Source organism: Pseudopodoces humilis, chromosome 9, assembly GCF_049639895.1.
Source record: "Pseudopodoces humilis isolate 2021_Gansu_Grassland_sample_001 chromosome 9, ASM4963989v1, whole genome shotgun sequence".
NCBI classification, from domain to species: Eukaryota; Metazoa; Chordata; class Aves; order Passeriformes; family Paridae; genus Pseudopodoces; species Pseudopodoces humilis.
In genome coordinates this window covers 24,709,470-24,730,194 of record NC_142208.1, presented here as the reverse complement: position 1 = coordinate 24,730,194, position 20,725 = coordinate 24,709,470, and the positions used below count along the sequence as shown (strand labels likewise).

General features: G+C 41.2%; 1 protein-coding gene across 2 annotated transcripts in view; it reads left to right on the top strand.

Annotated features, from left to right (window-relative positions):
• The first annotated feature begins 13,683 nt into the window (after positions 1-13,683).
• COL17A1 (collagen type XVII alpha 1 chain) overlaps positions 13,684-20,725 on the top strand; it is a 39,418-nt gene continuing 32,376 nt past the window's right edge. For both annotated transcript variants that reach the window (XM_088059885.1, XM_088059884.1), the window contains exons 1-4: positions 13,684-13,886; positions 18,317-18,382; positions 19,085-19,129; positions 19,982-20,077. In XM_088059885.1, coding sequence (XP_087916011.1) covers positions 18,328-18,382; positions 19,085-19,129; positions 19,982-20,077 — 196 coding nt within the window. In that variant the 5' untranslated portion in view covers positions 13,684-13,886; positions 18,317-18,327. The remainder of the gene's footprint in view (positions 13,887-18,316; positions 18,383-19,084; positions 19,130-19,981; positions 20,078-20,725) is intronic.

Below are 20,725 nucleotides of genomic sequence, written 5' to 3'. Positions count from 1 at the left end.
TGTTTGGTGATATGTTTCTCTTCCATCTCTGAGGAATTCTGGGTCAGACAGTTTTTTCCTTAAAGCATGATTCTAACTATGTAAAATCAAGCCTAGGAGCTGTGAAACTCTCTCTGGTTTAACACTTCCTAGTCCTAAGGTTTTCTCTAAAACATAGAGATCTAGTCTCTATATATGTTGTGTTCACAAATACCACTATAATGCAAGAGCTATTTCCCCTTTGTCTTACCAGTTTATGTGCCTAGCTGTAACTGCTGATTTCCAAGAGATCTGTTTAACAACACAATAGGAAAAACAAAGCAAAACCAAACAAACAAAGGGCAATAGGCAGAGGTGATAAATGACAATGACAGGAGGATTTCTTCTCCAGGGAGAATGTTTGTGCCAGTATCTGTTGCTGAAAGGTCTTGGTGTTTTGCCTTCTCAAGGAGTTTCAGGTTCCATTAAATACAAATAAATAGTTCTCCTTACCTATCTCCAGCTTCTCAGGTAAACATGGGTACATCTTTCAGGCACGAAGTACAAATACATCCCAAAAGCCAACACTGAGAGAGAAGCTGCAAGTTTATGCTGGCAGAGCCCCTGCATAGCACTGCCAGGAAAACTGCAAATGAAGAAATTACCCTTTCTAATCAGTGCTGCAGCCAGATCTTCATCACTTCTGCCAGTCTCATTATTTCAGATTTTTCGCTGTCAAACCTGCTGTCTGATTTTGACACCAGACAGCCAACCTGAGGTTCAGTGCTCTGAAGAGTCCACCAGACAGTGGAAAACCTGAAGAAGCTAAATAATCAATAATTTTTCCTTTTATTATAAATTCTGGTCAACCAAAGAATGATAGCCTTGCATATTCCCAAGCCTCAGGAGCAGGCCAGAGAAGTGAAGTCATTCCGTGATGCACTTTTAAGACTTGGGTGTGTTACGAGGAGCATTCCACTGAGGAGAAACAAAATAGGAAAGGTGTGGCTCATATATATATTCCTTACAAAGAAGAATTTACTTTTCTAAGTAAACCTATGTGTGAGAAGCATCCCCACAGATATGATAGAGAAGTTGCAATGATTTACCTTTCAAATGCGGAGGATCAAACCTCACACCCTGAGATTACCATGCCAAACTCTATTGCATCTGTTAATTATTGCTGCATTTATTTTTTAAATGGCAAAACCACATGAGCCAATTTCATCTTTAGCTTAGCTGATTTCATGGGAATTGATAATTTTATGTCAACAACTAATTTAAATTAATTAATTTGTAAGAATTTTGTTCATTTGCATAATTTGGGTAGAAAAAAGGTAAGAAAAGTGAGATAAGATTGAATGCTCAAGTGCTTTTTTTGTGAGAAGCAGCTATGTAGGAGATGCAGCCTTCTTCAGTGTTTTGGTCTGTTAAAACCATCACTAGAATTAATGCAGCTGTACTCCAAGATTCCCTTTACATGTACGTCCCACAGCCACGTTCAAACTGATGCTGTAGGTAACTAAACTGTGACTTCATCAGCTCAGGTGGAGGAATCCCAAGGGGTGATTACCAGATCTAGAAGGTTTTCATGAAAAGATGGGTGTGTGTTCAGGGCATCTATAGAATATATTTCACAAAGGAATGTTGAGTTTTCCCACTGATTTTAAAAAATGTAGCAGTATTAAAAAAATGCATTCCAGAGGAACACTCTAGGTACTTTCTTCCTAATTCTTTAAAATACTATTTGCATTTGTCCCTGACAGTTCCTGAATACTTGACACAGACATATTCTATGAATATTGCACATTTACACAATGCACAGCAAACTGTTGTATTGTGTTGGATCATACACTTGCTAAGTTATTTGTGTTGGGAACTGTACATTTTTTATTGTACACCACTTGACTTGTTCTAGATGCTGGTCTTTTTTTTACTAGTTTGTTACTGTTTCATTGTGCAAACACTACACATTAGTTTTAGAAAAAGCTGAAGGATTCCACAAACACTGCAAATTGCTACAGTAAAGTAAAGAGAACAGAAGTTGGAGCATGTAATTCTAACAGCCCCTTTAACACCATCCCAGCCATGGTTCACTGCCCTCCCACCTGTGAGCTGATTGCTCTTAACTCTGTCAGTTGCTTAGTCTCTGTTTCCATTCAATCTTATTCCCACTTGGTCTCTGTCTGCGTAAGTTTTCATTATAATATTTTATGCACATGTATTGGCTTGTTGATTTCTTTATGTTTTGCTTGATTGCATACACTTGGCATGTGTCAGCTGCCACAGATGCTGTTCTGTCTGCTACATTTTGGGTACTCAGATGGAGGGGATTGAACCTCTTCATAGATGAGGATGGGGATATACATGTATATCAGTGTCTCACTGTGCATTAGGTATTTGGCATGGCTGTTTATTGGCAAATGAATTTGCTTCCAAACATATTAAGAACACCAGTTTCCAATACACACTGTTCATGCTTGGACTCTGAAGGAAATACCTTATGAAACTAAGTTAAACACTGCCTGCTGGTCAGGTAGATAAGGTTCACAACAGTTTGGCACTGGTTGTCCTTCATTAGCAAAATAGGTTAGTTTTTACCTGCAGTTACAATTTTAAAGACATTTGAAAAACTGCCAGATTTACCATCAAAACAGTAATTAACTGAAATGTCATACAATTAAACCAGACCAGCATGTGTTTGACAGCCTTGGGCAACACTAGAAATGAAGTCCCCAGCTCAGCACAGTACTTAAATATGCTTGTAGCTTTAAGCATGTGGGTACTCCCTGTGAGGACTGGAGGTAGTTCCCACTGGTTGGAGGTCTAGGAAACTCAATGTCTGAGGAAAGCTGCAGGAACAGGAAAAACTTATTTTGGTGTGGAAAACCCTCATGGCATATGTGACAACAGTGTTCAAGTACATAAAAGGTGACAGCAAGAAAGGAGATGAGTTACACTGAAAAGGGAAGAAAGAATGTGATTGTCAGCTCACGATACTTGTTTGGAACTTCAAGACATTTTCTAACAGCAAGTATGGGAGTTAAGGAGTAGATCACATCAGGAGGCTCTGAAACCTTATGGGAAGTTTTAAAAGTGTTATAAAGAAAAATTTGTGAAGAATAATTAATGTGGAGGTAGGCTTTGGGCAGAGAGATGGACAAGAAACTTAATTGAAGGCCTTTTCAGCCTCATTTTCCACAGCTGTGTAATTTTATGTGCTTAAAATTACACATGTTCATCAAAGTTAATGTATAAGACTCTCAGAGTGTTCTTTATAGGCTTAGACAAATGTTGTTCTGACAGAAGTGGGAGTGGTGGATCAGTGCTCTTATTTGGCCTCGTCTTTCAAAACTAAATGGATTCAGCGAACTCAGTGTACTGAGCCCCCAAAAATACAAACCCTTGTTAGTGAGGGTACTTCAGATCACCACCCATACTGTGTTCTATCCATTAGTTTTATATTGCCATTGTGCCTAACAGAATGATTTCTTAGTACAAATTTTGATATTTGAGGGGGAGGTGTAAATATCTGGCTCTGAACTCTTTAATTTATGCTGAAAACTAAAAACATCTTTAGGTGTTCTAGTTGCAAAGCCTTCAGCTGACAACTTTAATCATGGATATTATTAAAATAGAATCCAAAAAGCACGTTTGCAGGCACTGGATAAGGAAGGCAGCCACCATACCATGCATCTGGCAACCCTGTGATAACAATAAAAATACCCAAAAAGCTCCATGCCAGCAGGAACATTTGAAATACACAACATATGGAGTGAGGATGAGCCCAGAATGCCTTGATTTTAATAAGAGAAAGCTGCATGTTATCACAGGTCTCACAAGACAAACTTCTGATGGAAGCAAATTAATGAGAACCTGAATGGCTGTGAAATTAGAAGTTTGAGTAACAACTAAGTTTCCAGCCAGTCATCTTGCTGAGAAGAAGTGACAAATAGACCTGGCTTTTGGAAAAGGCAATACGTTTGTGCTTTGGATAAGAAACAGGATTTTTCAAGCAGAGACATGAAAACAGAGATGGGCACAGTGAAAAGGTTCGGAGCCAAGTCAGAAAACCCGCCAGAAACTGGAAGCAGAGACAACTTAAATAGCTTGGATCCAAGTTTTGAGTGTTCACTTGCAAATGTTTTCCTCAGAACTATTTAGAAAAAATAATCTGCTAGTCTGAAGTCAGTGATCAAGTCCTGAAAAGGAAAGCTTCCTTTTTCACCAGGGTTCTGCCCTTCCAGCTGAGCAGCTGGAACACAGTGTACTTGCCATCATGCCATCTTTTGTCCTTTTACTTTTGATTTTAAATACCTTCTTGGTACTGGAGAAAATCTGGTTTGTAAAATGGGATCCTCTTATAGGTGACATTGTGTGACGGAGTGATAAAATCACTGCTGTCCCTGACTAGGGGAGTAAAACAGTCACTTGGAGCTTGGGAACCTGTTTATGTAGAGGCTTTCCCAGTAAAGCCAGCTGCTGCTCATTATGTTTCTCTGAATATTCCTTGTTTATATCTTTGTTGTTTTGCTCATTACAACTGAAATTGCAATACTTGTGTTTAACAAAAATAGTGAGCTATTCCAGGAAAAAAACCCTTGTACAAGGCAGTGTGACTCTCAGCCAGCTTGGGATGATCAAGAGAAATGAGTGAAATAAGTCAGCAGGGAAAATGAAGAAGTGTTCCTGCCTAACTCCACAGAAATTTGTCTTGTTGAAAAGAAAAAACCATCTCCGTCGGCTCTGGAATATTGGAGAGTTGGTCATACAGTTGTCACCTTAACATTGTCATTTTAATCATAGCAACGAGTGACAACTCAATTAAATGAATTGTGATAGCAACTAATTAAATGTATTAAATGAATTGTGCAGCAACTTAGGATTGTCTGAGTTCCAACGATACCTGAGCTAACTGTAAGACTGCCATGCATGAAAGAGCTGCATGATTTCTATAAAAATAGTATTAGCTCTTATTATTGTTATGTTGTTATTACTACAATACTACCAGCAGTCATGGGTATATATGCCAGAGAACGCATGGTCGAGAATATAAGGCTTTGAGGTGACTTAATTATGCATTCCAGTACCTAGAAGGGAGCCCATAAGAGAGCTGGAGAGAGACTTTGGACAAGTGCAGGTAGTGACAGGACAAGAGCTGAATGGCTTCAAACTGAAAGAGGGCAGGCTTAGATCAGATGTTAGGAAGAAATTCTTCACTGTGGGGGTGGTGAAGCACTGGCACAGATTGCCCAGAGAAGTTGTGGATGCCCCATCCCTGGAAGTGTTTAAGGCCAGGTTGGATGGGATTCTGAGCAACCTGGTATAGTGGGAAGGGTCCCTGCTTATGACAGGGGGCTGGAACTAGGTGGTTTTTAAGGTCTCTTCCAACCCAAACCATTCTGGGATTCTAGGATTCTATCTCTGTTCTTACAAGGCAGAAATAAATAATATGAAAGGGCTCACACTCATCTGTTCTCTTCTAGGTCACAAATCTTCTCTTTGTTTATTCTTCAGCACACAGTTTTGGGTTGGAATTAGCATATCACTTGTGGTTTGTATGGCAAAGGTGTGTCTGGCTGGAGGTTTGCTTGCAGTAGCATGATCGCTAATTAAAAGTGAGAAACTTGGAGAGTTTCCCATTCTGAGGGAATGGGAGCATAAATAAAATAACCGTGAATGGTGCTAAAAACTTCTTTAAACCCACATGAGAAGAAAGCTGCAAACTAAAAGATGTCCTAGATTGAAGAACAGTGAGAGATCATAAAAAAAAAAAAGATTGAAAAACACTTGCTAATGCGCTGTAATCCATGACTTTTTGCTTCTATAATATTGCTCAAATATTTATTCTTATTCTAACTATTGATAAATGGTGTGTCTCTAACTGCATTGTGACTCCAGCTAGTTTCCAGCTTTTACAAATGTCTGTTCTTAACTGACTCAGAGTTAAGGCAGAAAAGAAAGTGTGAGGTCTGGCTTATTTTAACCCTTGTATCTGTTTTTTTTTTCCAAATGGTTTCTGAAGAGAAGTACTGAGTCTGTGTTGTGACTGTTCTCTGTGGATCTGGTCTGTTCTGTTTCTGTGGGAACATTTGTATGGTCAGGAATTCTGTGCCTGCTGATGGATGTAGATGAGAAACTTGATTGACATTGTTGAAGTGCTGCATGTCAAAATAGAAGGAAGTCCACAAATGCTACAACAAGATACAGGTGAAAGACACTGTGAAAGAGATAAATAGTTACTATTTATAAAAATCCATATTTAACAGCAGAATTTGAGAAAGATAGACCTTGCATCTTTTGGCCAAGATCATAAAAATAAATCCCAGTGTAGAAAAAAAAGGATTCCAATTACAGTCTGTGCCAACTTCCTCATGAACAGAGCAAAGATCTGTGTTATCTCCAGAATAATCATCAGGGAGCAGGCAGCACACTGTAGACGCTTTACTCTCTCCAAACTTTTTCAGTGACCAGTTGAAAAAAGACCACTATGTTTTCTGTAAACATCATATAAAGGAGTCTTTTTGTAAACAACCAATTGACCCTAAAAGTCAAGACAGAAGTATGTTCTGGTGTAGACACCTATAACTTCCCTATGGGAATACAGGCACAGTTTAAGTACTAAATTTGAAAAACTCACACAACTTTGTTTCAATGTGAATTGAAATAACAGCTTCCCTCCTATGACCACAAAACCTAGGAATTAATAAATTCCCATAACTACTTGCTTAAAAGAGAAGATGAGGAGAATTTGTGAAAGAAGTAGAAGGAGGATTGTTAATATCTCTGTCTTGAGGAGGATACTGAAGAATTCTTGAAGAATGGAAGAGGTAAAAATGTATTTGAAACATTATTTCAATAATGTAGGAGAATGTTTCCACAGAAGAGACAACTGAAGAAGTGAGACCTACTGTCTCAATGAGATTGACTCATTCTTTACTTCAGTAATTTTTGCAGTGTGAGAGAGAAGGGTCTCCAACCTCAGTACTGACAACATGTCTGAAGCTTCCAGCTGCCACGTGAGGTGTTTTCTGGAGAGCGATTTTACCAAGAGTCTCATGTCTCATCTTGTGCTTGCAGTCCTGCAGGAGATCAGCAGTCTTCTAGTCATGTGTATCGGATAATAATATTTTATGCCTCTGGAATGTATCCTCTAATAAAGGAGTGGCATTTAAATTGGGGCTTTGCAAGTCTGCACATGGCAGGTTGAGCCTGTGTGCCCCAGGAAAAGCAGGTGCAGCATGATAGCAGCCAAGAAGGATTCAGAACTTTCTGAGGACCAGTCCAGCAAATAAATAGCAATAGAAACAGGAATGAAAGCAGTTTCACACACCTTCTTGCCACAAGCAGTTTTAACAAGTGCTATGCCACCTTTGGAACCAAAATAAGATCCAGATTGCTCTTTTATTGTGTGTTATTAATCCAGATTTGAACAAATGCAACAGGAACAAGCCTGTCACCCCAGGACAAAGCCCAATCCAGCTTTATGCTAATGGTAACCAGTCTTTTGATTTAAAACTGTTTTGCAATACTCAGATAAGCATATGTTTGGAAATTGATTTATGGTTTTGAAGAGTCCAGGAGAACAAAAAGCTGGTGTGAGCTGAAATGCCCATCCCCAATTACCAGTCTGTACTGTGATAAATTCCAATCCATGATGAATCCGTAATGATCAGTGGCAATAAACAGGGCTTACAGCAGAGCATGTTCCCTTAGAGGGAACACTGTAGTAGCCCAGCAGCAACTTTTCATTCTGTTGTTTACATTGGCAGTGAAAAGTGAGCACCACCCTGAAATGCTTGAGAGCCTAATCACAGGAAGTACCTTCCTAGCAAAGAAGAAGGGTGATGTTGACAGGTACCATCTCTAGACAGAAATCTTGTAGAACTCTGCAGCCTTCCATTCAAAGTCTGACTCAGGAAATTTGCTCAATGGCCTCAGTCTTTATTTTTCATGGGGGATAGTCAGAACTTCCCAGAATATACAGAGAGCATCCATCTGTTCCAACATGTTTGTACAAACCCCCTTTTTTTCACCCTCAGAAGCTATGCACCTAAGTTTGACAATTCCCTCAAAAATATTATTTTAAAGGAAGCATTTTCTCAAAGCCCCTTCAGCCCAAGACAGACTGTCTAATAACAGTCCAACAGGGTTGGAGAGAAAAATGTGAAAATCACAGGTTTAAATCACTGTACAGTACATGTTGCATGTTCCAACTGCCTATATTCATCATTGGGATGACCTTATCTTGCTTCTCCACAAAAAATCAGTGTTTTGATTTCATTTTGTTTTAGGTTTCAGACTAAGGTTGCAGTTCAATTGTCCCTGCAGCAATAGGCCTGGTGCCTATTCTTCACTTATTCCCCAGCAGTGATCCCAAGTGCTTGGCCAGGTTTCTTAGACTGGGTATGAGCACAGTTTCATGTTTAATTTAATTCTCAGTGCCCAGGTACTTCCAGGAGATATTCTTGTTCTATGCACAAACTCACCTGAGTGATGCAGCATCAGTGGCACTTCTGTTAATAATTTATTAATAAGATTTTTAGATTGTGAAATAATCATTGATCCAAAAATGACACTTTGAAACTTAGCAGGGAAAAAGACTCATAGGGCAGGACTGTGTAGGGCTGGAAAAGGGGAAAACAAAAGAAAACTGCTCTCAGGGACCCTTCAGGCACCATCCCCTGCATTTGCCTTCCTGCTAATGAGAATCTGTCTCTCTGTATAGGAGGTGAGTTGCTACAAACTATAGCTGAGCCTGCCAGAGATTTTTCATCAGGTTTTTTTTGCCAATATGTGCTTTGAATTTTCTGTCAAGATCACAGACAGAAATCATGCTTATTTGCCAACACCCATAATTTTCTGAGGCAGATCTCCAAGATAAGCAGAGCTTTTGTCCAGCTTTTGTCCCCAGCTTTTGTCTTGTATGCGGTTTGCACTGCAATTCTCCCTGTATTGTTTTTTGTAAGGGTGCTTAAACTTGAAGGCTTTGGACTGGCATAGGTAGAACTGGTAGAATTGTTTGTTTGAAATACTAACTGCTTGAAATTTGAACCATGGATATGCTGGTGAGTATTCACAAATCATACCTTATTTTCTTCCAAGCTGCCAGAAAGATGTTTTTTTAAGTATTTTATTTGGTTTTTTCCCCATGGTGCCAGTATTTTGTAAACAGCTTGCTTGACTTTTCTCCACTATGTGTATTGGCAGCACCACAGGCCAGGTCACCTGGCACCGGTTGTGTCCCTTTGCTGTCTACTTGAAAAATTTGATATGTGAGGTTAGCACAAATAGTTTTTGTCTAAAAGGCACTGATGGTAAAACTGTTTTAAGGGTTCACAGGTGGACTTTCAAACAGGCAGAGCCCTCTAAAATCCAGGGGACAGGAAATTATTTGGTTCTGTGAATGCAGCTTGCCTTGTGTGATAAATAAAATAGTCAAGGACTGGTTCCCTTTGACCAAGCAGATTGGGCAGCAGGCTCATTGGGAATAACTACCAGCATCAAACAAGAGCCTCGGTCCAGCTCATAGCTGTGCTGCTGTATGCAGTCTGTGTTGCAGGCAACTTACCTGGAGGACAAAGTGAAAGGGATTATTCATCATGCCAGCACTTCAAAGGAGAAGAATCTTATGGATGCAAATTACTTCACTTAAAGTCGAAGTGAAACCCCTCAGAGTGGCAGTGATCAGGCTCATCTGCTTCACAGCCCTGTTCCGTGACAGATGCTGTGGTCTGCTGGACAGCTGGGGTAGCTCCCTAATTTCCATGGGGACAGTGGGATGGGGTGTGGAGAGAGGGGGAGGGAGAGATGACAGTAGGTCACCTTTGCACACATATCTGTTTACACTGCAGCCTTGATGCCATTAGAGGTGGGTCTGACATGGGTGATAACTCCTGGATCTGCCAGCCAACTCCTGCTGTACAGCCTGACCTGTACTGAGATGTAAAATGTGCCCAAGCATTGACGTGCATAAAAGCAGCAGGGGGGACAAGGGGGCCTTTAAGAGGTCACAGGTGTGTTTTTTTTTTGATCTGTCACCAAAACTTACATTATCAGGAGTGGTCCCAGACACACGACACAAGGCGTGTGTCCATCCCCAGTCCTTGGACTGCTTGCTAGTTGTATTAGACAGTTGTATTGCAGAGCACCATGGCAGCAGCAGGGCCCTGGTGTCTGTCCAGACCTGTCTCTGAGCACAGGTACACAGTTGTCTACAGCTGCTGACAAGACCCACTCCTCCTGTCTACATGGAGATATGAATAGCAAGCCCAAGTCTTTAGCAGCTTCCTCCCAGTTGCTGTGCCCCAGCAGAACAGTCCAGCCCCACCTATCTGGGCCAGTACAATTTGGTTTGTCCTGTGCTGTTGAGGAACTGTGTTTTTTGAAGGTATAACTTTATTATAAATATTGTTATTTATTGTTTGCACTGCGAAGCTATGTGGAATGCTATATAAAGCCAGGAGAGAGGAAAGGCAGTCCTTAGCTGTACAATCTTTGTATTAATGAGTACAAACAGCCAAGGCTCTTGATCACTGAAGTATCCTGGAACCTGAGAGATAGCAAAGTTTTTTTGCATCCTGACATTACTCACCTCCCTGCACCCCAGAAAAGATGATCACTTCCCAACAAGGCTTTTATTCATGCCCAAGGTTACTCATGGTGAGTTTCCCAAGTGATGTGCAAACCATGGACTCAGGGCATTGAGTCAAGGTGTGACTCAAGAAGCTCTGGTTGGTTCAGTGGCTGCCTGGCTGCCTTGTGTAAAACCAAGGCATGGAGGGAGCTACAGTTGCTATACAGAAATAGGTGTGGCTTCTTCTTTCTTGTGCAAATCATCCTTGTGTGGGCCTGCACTATTCCAATCAGCTTCTTGGCTGATTCACGAGTTGTGTAATTTATGTGCCAATCAAGACAGAATTATCAGACCGATGTGCACCTTATTCATTTATCCACAGCTTCCTTTGAAGTTGAAGGTGACAAGTTATCATAACTTGTCTGCTTCTAAACCATAAACATACCTTAAGCTTTTAGAGAATGACCACGACAATACTAGCTGGTTCAAACCTTTGTATTTGGACTCCCCTTGCCGAGTAACAAGCGATTCAGATGTGCTGTAGCACAGCCCACCTCCAGGAGCAGTGAATGTGCATAGTAGAGTTCTGCCTCATCTTCTCAAGTTTTTCAGTGCCAGCATCAAGTGCCGTAAACTCTTGGAGCATCTTTCACCAGGAAAATGGTGCTGTCTTCAACTGTTATTTGATGTCTCTAACTGCCAGACTGAGACATCAATGGAAAGCTCAGTGTCTCTGCTGCTTCTTCTTGTGCTGGGAGCAGGAAAAGCAGCAAACTCTGCATCTGGTAGACCATTCCCAGTTACACTCAACAGGAGTGTCTCTACCTCAGTGGCTTCTAGAGCTTCTACAAGCAAAATTGAGCAGGACAGCTGGGGGATGGGATGATGGTGATTGTTACTCTGAGAGGAGCTCACAATTCCACCCCTGCTCTAACCACCAGTCCACACACCACCGTTAGTGCAGGAGTGGCAGCTGATGACCTGAAGCTGGGTCTGCTGCAATTCTTTGCACTCTGCCACTAGACACCTGATTTACATCAGATGACTCTGAGTATCTGAGACAATCACTGACTTCAGTAAAAGGTGAAGCAGCTCAGGACCTCTCTAAATTATGTCCTTGATGTTGACACTTGTCCTGCAGGGACCTGGGTGAACTAATCAATGTGTTTCAGCCCGCAGCACTCTCAACTCCATCTTGTCTTATATTGTCCCTGTTAAATGTGAAGTCAATTCTCAAGAGGCTCTCAAGATGTGATTTATTTTCAGTTTTCTTTTAAATCACCTTCATGTTATACCCTATGTCCACCTTCTTTAACTTTCCAGTGAGAAACTGGCAAAATGTCCCATGAAGAGATGCTCCTTGAGCACTTTCTTCTTAATAAAAGTTAAACCAGGATCTTTGTCACAACATTGCAGGGATTAGAATACTGTAATTTTCTTATTTCATCAAAATTATTACAGAGGTAAAGGAGGATCAAAATTTCTCCAATCCTGAGAACTTCTTCTGAAGATGTGAGGTTTTGTGTCTTGCTCCAGTGAAATCTGTGCCATTCCAGTAAGTCTCTCATCTATCATACTGATAGATTTTCCAGAACTAGAATAGCCCAGTGCATTCAGTGCTGTCTTTCCTTGAATAACTTGTGTCTGAAGTACACACTGGATTGTGCTGAAAGTGAATGTAAAATAAGATGAATGAAGAGCAGGTTTTAGGTGCAGTTGATGACAAGAGGGACAGTTTTGTGTCATGTTCAAAGAGCATGAAGTTCAGAAAGCTAAAGCCACTTTTATAATTTTGTTCAAGGGTTAAAGCCAAGTGCAGTTTGACCAGGTCTCAGGCTGAATTCTGTACCTCTTAATGACTTAATTACCACATGCAGCTTGTTCAGACAAATAAGTGTACTTTGATTAGTGTTCCAAAAACACAGTAATTGATGCTTCCTGCATACAGGGAAGAAATTGTGCTGCGTAAATATCTGTCTGGCTAAAGGTGAATATAAATACAAGATCTGGGATTTAGGAGATGAATTGATCAGTTTTGAAGAGGTGCTGATCCACAATGAGAGGGGCATAGCCTTTGTAGTGGAATGTAGTGCTGTAGAGCAGCCATGTGCCTACACACCTTTGGAAATTTCCAATATGGAACTTAAAAGAATAGGGCACCATCTTGGCAGTACAAGGCTACACCCCCTCAAAAGCTCTGGGCAAAAAATCCACATGAAGTGTTAAATTCTTTCCTATTCAACAGAACAAATCTGTCAAAATATGTGTAGGGTAAGAAAAGCCAAGGTGAATCCTGATTCTTACAAAGCAAAGGGCACTGAATGACACTGTTATGTTCAGTAGGAGGAAATACCTTTTCATGAGGTACAGTTAAGCTATAAAAATCTTTGCTGTAGGACTCTGTAAAATGTGAAGATTCAAAAACTAATTGGACAAACTAATGGGAAACCATCTGTCAAAGAATGACTGCAGTGCTGTTTTGACTCTGTACACCAGGAAAATAATCTCCATGTGCTTGTCCTGTTCAGCTGGTGTTCTCAGTGCTGTTACTGTCAGCTGTGGTAAGAAAGCAGGTCTTGAGCTGGATGGAGCTTTGCTTTCACCCACCATGGCTGCCCTTCTGCTTCAGTTCCTGTGCGGGGAGAAGTTGGCAGGAAGTATGGAAGAAATTTTGTTTCTTACTTAACTTGGTGGATTTTTATATAGTAATATTGCTGTCTTCTGAATAGAGATAGATATCTGTGGGGTTGGCAAAACACTTCAGATCAGTCTTGAGTTGTTTTCAGCTGGTTTATAGTAGCTGGTAACTCAGCCCATTGTATTTGCAAGCAGCAGAATATGCTTAACTTGCAGGCAGCTTTGTAGAGGCATCAGCAAGTGCTAAGTAATTTCCTGCAAAAAAAATTCCCCAACAGATCAGATCATGTATCAGAAAGTACTGCTATGCATGTTCACATTCCCTGATATAAGCCTTTATACCTTCGTCTGGGATCTTAATAGTTAATCAACTTGAGCGAATAGGAAAGAGCATTTTGACTTTCAATAAAGTTTGATTCCTGGAGGCAGATCTTATTTTTCAGCAAGTGTCAGATAATATGAAGGGTAGGGTGAGGCAGGAAACCACGACACGCCTTTGTTGGGACTTGTATAAGAGCACGGGAATAGAAAAGCAAAAGAAGGGCGAGAATAAAACAGGATAAATAAAGAAGAGGTGAACATTTTTGGATGATCACTCAGGTTCCACACACCTTTGGAAGGACATGATATAAAGTGTAGGTGGCAAATTTTTGGTAGAAGAGAAGCAGTTAAGGAGAAAAAAAAGATTTTCATTTCTGTAACCAAAGCAATCCAGGTAAGTTACATTACTGAAAAAAAGGCAGAAAAAGGTATCCTTTATTTTCTGTCTTCCAGATTCCTTGAAGAGCAAGGCTGACTTTTCTGTCAGGATAAAGGACGTGTTACATTTTTCTGTGTGAAATACAGTATAAAAACAAGTTTGCTTAAGGGCTGGGTCATTTTGGGTTTCTATTTGTCAGTGAATACTACTCTTTTGGATTGACTATCTAGTGAAAGGAGTTTACTTGCTGTGAGAAACTAAGTGTAAAACCAATGGGTACATTTTTTAATGCGTTTTGTGAAACTGTCACAAAACAGATAAAGTTTAGCTGAATTTCTCAGTTGCATAAAGGTATGGCATGGTGAAATGCAGATCATCTATTAGCTGTTTTTAAAACTGAGCAGATCTGGAATGTGTTGGAAGAGTAGTGATTGTAAATTGGAGCTTCAGATGGTGGGGCAGGGTATAATATTAAGGAATAAATCTCTAGTCCTGAGAATGCCTAGAACTGCTTCTGAGTGAAAGTTTGTGTTGCCAAGGACAAACCTGGCTTTGTCTCAAGGAAATAAGTTTGTTATCAGCAGTGACTCATTGATATGTATTTTGTGCTGTATTTTTGTCATAGAAGATTATGAGGTGTTTTGGTCATAGTAAGTCAGAAGACTGTGATTTGAGAATCAGTTTGAATCCTTTCTACGGCAAATCCAGCAATTTGACCATAGTGGCATAAAGTAAAAGATTTGCCTTTTCCTCTCTTTAGACTGACTTGAGTGACTTTAGGGAAGTTACTTTTCTGTGACTAGTTGCTTCATTTGTGAAATGGTGACAGCAGATCTTTCCCATTCTGCAAACACTTTTTTTATTAATACTAGATTCTTTGTCTCTTTTTCTGTGCCAGAGCCAAGAAGTTTGTGCAGGTCAGAATGGCCTATTTCTTTTTGAGTGTCACAGTTAAGTAGAGAAAGCAAGGACATAATTTTGAGAGGAAGATGTCTGTCAGAACAGAGTGAAATCTGGGCAGTGCTGTTGATTGTGCTCTGAGATGTGAGCACATGTTGCTGTCAAAGAAGCCAGGATAGGCTATGGGCAGGGCAGAATTTGGTTTTCTACAGCTTTGGCTGGGCATCTAACCTGCTTCCCTGGCATTTGCATCATTTCATCCTACAAAATGAGCAGATTTGGAAGTATGATTTGGTTTATTCAGTTCTCACTGTGGCTTTGATAAACTGACTTGAAAGGAACAGCTTTTAGAGCAGAATGAGTAGATCAAATTCCAAGTGTGTAGGATCAAAAGAGATAAGGGACCATTTTTTTCCCAGTTCTTTTAGTTCCAGGCCAATGGCAGCTGAAAGGCTTGGTTAAGAGGAAGGGACACCCTAAAAGACATGTGATATGATGGGAGGCATAGTCAGTGGTATCATTTGAATGCATCTGCTGAGTTTCAGAGTATTCATGATCAAAAGGTTCTGCTGACATTAAATATTATTAATCTCAGCACCTACAGGTGCTTCTTTCTCCTAATGAATTGTCTAACAGCAGGAACCTCTGGAGAGAGGAGAGAGCTGAAAGGATGTGCTGTGACTACAGCAGCATTTGAGATGAAAACTGGGAAAACATTATGGAGGGATAAAAGTATCTGAAATGTACTTGCTTTTATTTTTCCACCAAATAACCACCTTTGTGGCTATTCCACTCCCCTTTGAAAAATGTCAGTAATAAACTGTATTACCATTGCATACAATACCTAGATTCTAAAATTATTAGAGGGAATTGAATGTCCTGTCTCAGAATGGCTTAGTGTCCTTGCCAGTGTGCTGCACCGCAGTGAAGTGGAACAGGGGGTGCAAGAGATACCCTGCATTTTCAGGCTTTTGTGGAAAGCACAGGTCTGAGCATGTCTTGCAGTGCAGGGGAGTTATTACTATCCTGCTTTCAATGCTGTACAAAGAAGAAGCAGCCTACACAAGTGTGGCAGTGCCACACTTTTCTTGGTTCCCAGTGCCAGTAATGGCTGCAAATTCTCTGTTTCTGGGGGTGCCACAAGCACACTACATCCCTTGAGCTTATGTAAAAGGAACCATAGTGTTGCTGACTTACCTTCCTGCACTGAGTGACCCTACTTCACAAGTTGCTGCTTGTTGCTCTGAGATGACTGCAGAAGACTTCTCTGATTCAACAGTGTTGTTGCTGTGCCACAGACATAGCCCACAGCTATGCCTTTGTGACTCCAGATAGGAGCTGGGGAGATGAGTCAGGCCTGGCAGGTAATGGAAGTGCAGCACAGTCAGTCTGCTGGCATCCATGTGCCAAGCACACATGCAAAGGCACTGTGTGCTGGGGCTGGACTGTGGCATGCATGGCTCCAAAGATGGACTTTAACCTATTTTATTTTTTTTCCTAATTGATATCACATCAAAATACTTCCCTTTCTCAAGGGAAGGCAAAGATGCAGAAGATGCATTCACTCCATGATGGTGCTGGCCTCTTCCAGCATCCATAACCAGCACTGCCTCCCAATAGCAGAGAGAAAGTGGAGTTCTGGGGCTACAAAGCAGTAGCCTACCCTACAAAGCAGTAGGAAAGCAATTTCCAAATATAAAACTGTGCTTCTTGCCAAAAACACTGATAAAGCCAACAGTGCTGACATCTAGATAACAGCTTCCAGCATATTTTTAGGGAGAGAGCTTGAAAGACGCTTCCACTGTTGATGCAGTAAGAAAGAGTTGCTGAGATAATGCCTTTCCTTGGAGTGAATGACCAGAAACCCTTCTATTGCAGAGGACTGTTACCCTGCTGGAGGAGAAGCTCTCCTAATGCATGTAGCTCGAGTCTTGCATATGTGTTGGAATCAACACCCTGGAAAATCCCTTGGAAATCCCTAATGTTAGCAAGCGTTGTAAGGGTTGAGCAGCATCCTGCTGCCACCAGGTTGTGTAAAGACTTGGATGTGACCTCAGGAGCTCCGTTTACAGGGCTGTTTAGACAAGCTCAGGGGCAGCAGTGCAGAGTGAGGGCTGTGGGCACTGTGGTGTTCTCTGCAAAGTGCATATGAGTCTATCATGGGGGGCTCAAGTGGCTTGGCTGGCACTGTGCCTTCTCCACTCAAATTGTTCCTGTTCAGATCTGGGAATGGCGTTAAAGACAGAATTGAATCTGAATGTTGGATATTCCTGTAGATTCTCTGCTGCATCTTGCCTTGTGTCAGTATTTACATCTGGGCAGTACAAGTGTGACATCAAGGGGGCTGCAGTTTACAGAAGAGTAAGAGGAATCATGGAGGTCAAACTCAAATTTAACACAACTGGGGGACATGGTCTTGGGTTCTGCATCAAGCTGGGCTTTAAAACTTGGAATGAATTTTCTGCAAAGCTTTTCTTAGCCTCAGCATTTTAATGTTTGGTACAGCTGGGCCTTCAGTTTTGAAGAGGAGACTTCAAATCCAGTGAAGAATTTTGGCCTATGGTGAGCTTGTGTGTAAATTAAAATCTCTTCCTTCTCATTGTCTGTAGCTGCACAAGATGAAATGTTATCTTAGCAAGACTAGGAGTGAGCAATTGTGTGGTTCCTTCTGACAGAAGTGTTTTCTCTTCTAGCTGATGTCTCTTTACCATAATCATGGTATTTTTGTGGCACTCCTGCCTTGGCAGAGAGTCATACTTCTGGCAGAGATTATGATTTTGACCAGAGAGGGATCCAAGTAATGAAAAAGAGTGTACACAGCATTCACAGCAACATGTGTAGACTGACCTGAGCTGGCATTAAAGTAGATCAGATTCCAAAGCCACAGACAGGGTCTCCAAACTGTTGCTGCTCTGCTTGTAAAGCAAGATAAAGCACTTCCTACCTTAAGTTCCATGCTGCCAAAAATAGCTAGTTCAAAGGTACCTCCAGTGGCTTTAGCATGAGTGAGCCCTGAGAATGTACTATTACTGTTAGCAGAGCAGTAGTATATTTGCTGAGGTTTTTCTGGCAGTGCTGGCGGGGTGCACGTAGCTTACTCCTGCAGCTTTGCCTGCGCAGTTAATCCTGTGCTGTTGAGTCCTGCACAGAACAGATGTGTGGGAGTGGTGTTTGGATCCACTGGTTTTCATCAAACCTTTATAGGGGCACAGCTGGAGACCATAATGTAGTGTAGTCTGGATATAAATTCAGGTCTAAACTCCACCACTGAGTGGATTTGCTTCAACTGTGTCTATCTCACCAGCTGGCTTTTCAGCCCCTCCTGGTGTTTCAGCTCTGCTGCCTTGTGCAGCATCCAGTGTTGTAGGTGGCAGTCCATCAGTAGTATTCATATGGCTCTGGGTGGGCTCTGTAAACTCCCTGGCACTGACATCTTCCAGGCAGTCTAGTCCTCATCCAAAGCAAAGTGGTGGGTGTGTGGGGAGCTCTTGTCATTTCTTACTCTTCACAGAGCTCTGAGTGCAGTCCCTCTGTTCTCCTTGCAGGTGGCAATGATATGGATTCTATAACAAAGAAAACGAGGCAAGATGGATCAGAAGTTACTGAAAGACGTAAGGCAGAGATTTTTAATTTTTATTGCACACTCCAAAAATCCCAGAAGTGAATGGCCATTTCTGTAAGGGAATAAATGCTGACCAGAGGCCCAGAACTAAATTCTGCTCCTGGCCCTGGTCTCTGTGTTGAAGTCAGAATAAGGAATAGAATGGGCCATGATCAGACATTTAGAGGTGGATATCATGACCTGATTGTTTAACCAGATTATTACCCTGTGGTAGCATTTCTAACCAGTAGTGCAGACATTGGGATGCTGCTCCTACCTCTGGTACCAATGCCCTGGGTAGCCTAGAAATTGTCTAGTGGCTTTGTGTAAAACAGGTTAATTTTCTACTGACCTTATGAGAATTAACTAGTAGGAAGCTGCTAAGGGATTTAACCATGGGCTTTATTGTTACAGCAATGGCTGTAGTTCAGAAGTGCCCAGAAATTTTACAGGGATCTTGTACAGAGAAAAAAAAAAAAATCATGGCAGTAATGTTCTTATTCAGAGCTAGAAAAACCTGCAAAGAAACACAGCATTGTGTGATAATGAACCTGTAATTACAGCCTCAGGCAGTGTGGTCTTAAGGGACTTCTATTTAAATGAGTAAATCTTCTTTGAACTAGTCATGCTTTTGCATGGAGAATAGGTAAAACAGTGATCCAGTCTGACTGTATTAACATGCCATTAATTCTGCACCCTTTTCTTCCCTCAGTTATTACAGAGACTGTAACCACAAGACTGACATCCTTGCCACCCAGTAAGTAATTCTCAGTCATTGCATTGCTTCTGCTTGGTGTTCTGTGCCTCTCTATGCTATTTATTTGGCTACATGATTTCCATTATGTCCATAAATCCCTGGGTGCAGCAAGTCTCAGTGCATGAAGATCTGTACCCAAAAGAAAGCAATTTTCAGAAATGCCTTTCTTTCTCCCAAAATACTTGTTATTGGAGAGGAGTAGTATCTGGGGATGTGTGGATATTGTCAGAAACAAAGCCACATACTCTACTAAGACTAGAAGACCAGACTCTACAAAGATTTAAGTCCAGATATAGGATCTCCAGTGGTGATTGTCTGTTGGGAACAAGGATCAAAAGTGATGGGTCTGCAGGTTCCAGTGCTTGGGCTGTGGAATAATAATACTGCAGCGTATTATTTCCCTGTCATCTTACCCAGTTGGCAACAGTGAGTGAATCTTTTCAGTAATATCAGAGGTCACAGGTCTTTTCTACCTCTGCAGAGAAGTACAAGCTCCAAATAGGAAATAATCCTCCGCACTCTTTATCTCACCATATCCTTGATTAGTTTTCTGCAGCTGAGTTGGCAAGGAATTGCATTATCATCTCATTTATGATGAGGGCTAACAGGAGTATCCTTCAGTCTGTGTATGAAGCAAAACTTTACTACAAACCTGCTGGCTGTGGAGTGTGAATGCTTGTTGGCTCTGCCAAGACACTTCTCTGCACCTCTGATCTCTCACCAGATATGAAGCTGTACTTGTAATTGAGTGTGTGGACAACTTTGGGTCCCTCCTGCCTTCTCTTGCAGTGTCCTTGCTCTTCCTATCTCCTGCCTGGAGACAATGTCTCATTTTGTGCTTATCTCTTTCAGAAGGAGGAAGCAGCAGTGGGCTCAAAACATCATCCCACACTGGAGGGAGTGGAGTGGAAAAGCGGTCGTACAGCCATGGAAGCTATGTGACCTCAAGTAAGGAATTAAAGCATTGCCCCATGGGAAACAGAGAGCAAAGGGAGAAGAAATGGGCTGAGGAGAGATTCAAGGCAGGGAGGTAGGGTGAGCCAGGGGCAAGGAAAACAGGATTTATTATGAAAGTAGAAGTGGCAAATACATATACAGAGCAAAGATATTCCTTCCTTAAAGCTGGGTTTGAAAATGGATGAGTAAATGGCAAAAGTCCCATTTTCCACAGGGAAAATTTAATTTCAGGAGAACAACAACAAAAAATGTCATTCCTACTGTTTTTAAGAAGTCATTCAGAAACTGAATTTCAGTTTTTCCAAATCACAGTATTTCTGACCATTTTTGTTCTAAAGACAGTTTTGATTAATCTTTTTGTTGATCTTGCTGAGGGTAGAATATTATTAAAGAAATTCCTAGAAAATGTTTTCTTATGTTTGTGTGTCCATGGCTTTAGCACTTTCAACATTTTGACAGATTTTCTGGACGTGCTAAAATCAGTGTGTGCTGCCTACTCCATAAAACCAGGATTCTTCTCTAACAGCATTCTTTGCCCAGCTGTTAGATTGTCATAGCAAAGGCTTCTAAAGACTAAGCTTCCTAGCCAGGTACCTGGCACACTTCTCTGTCCCCAGGGGGACTGACTGTATAACTCCT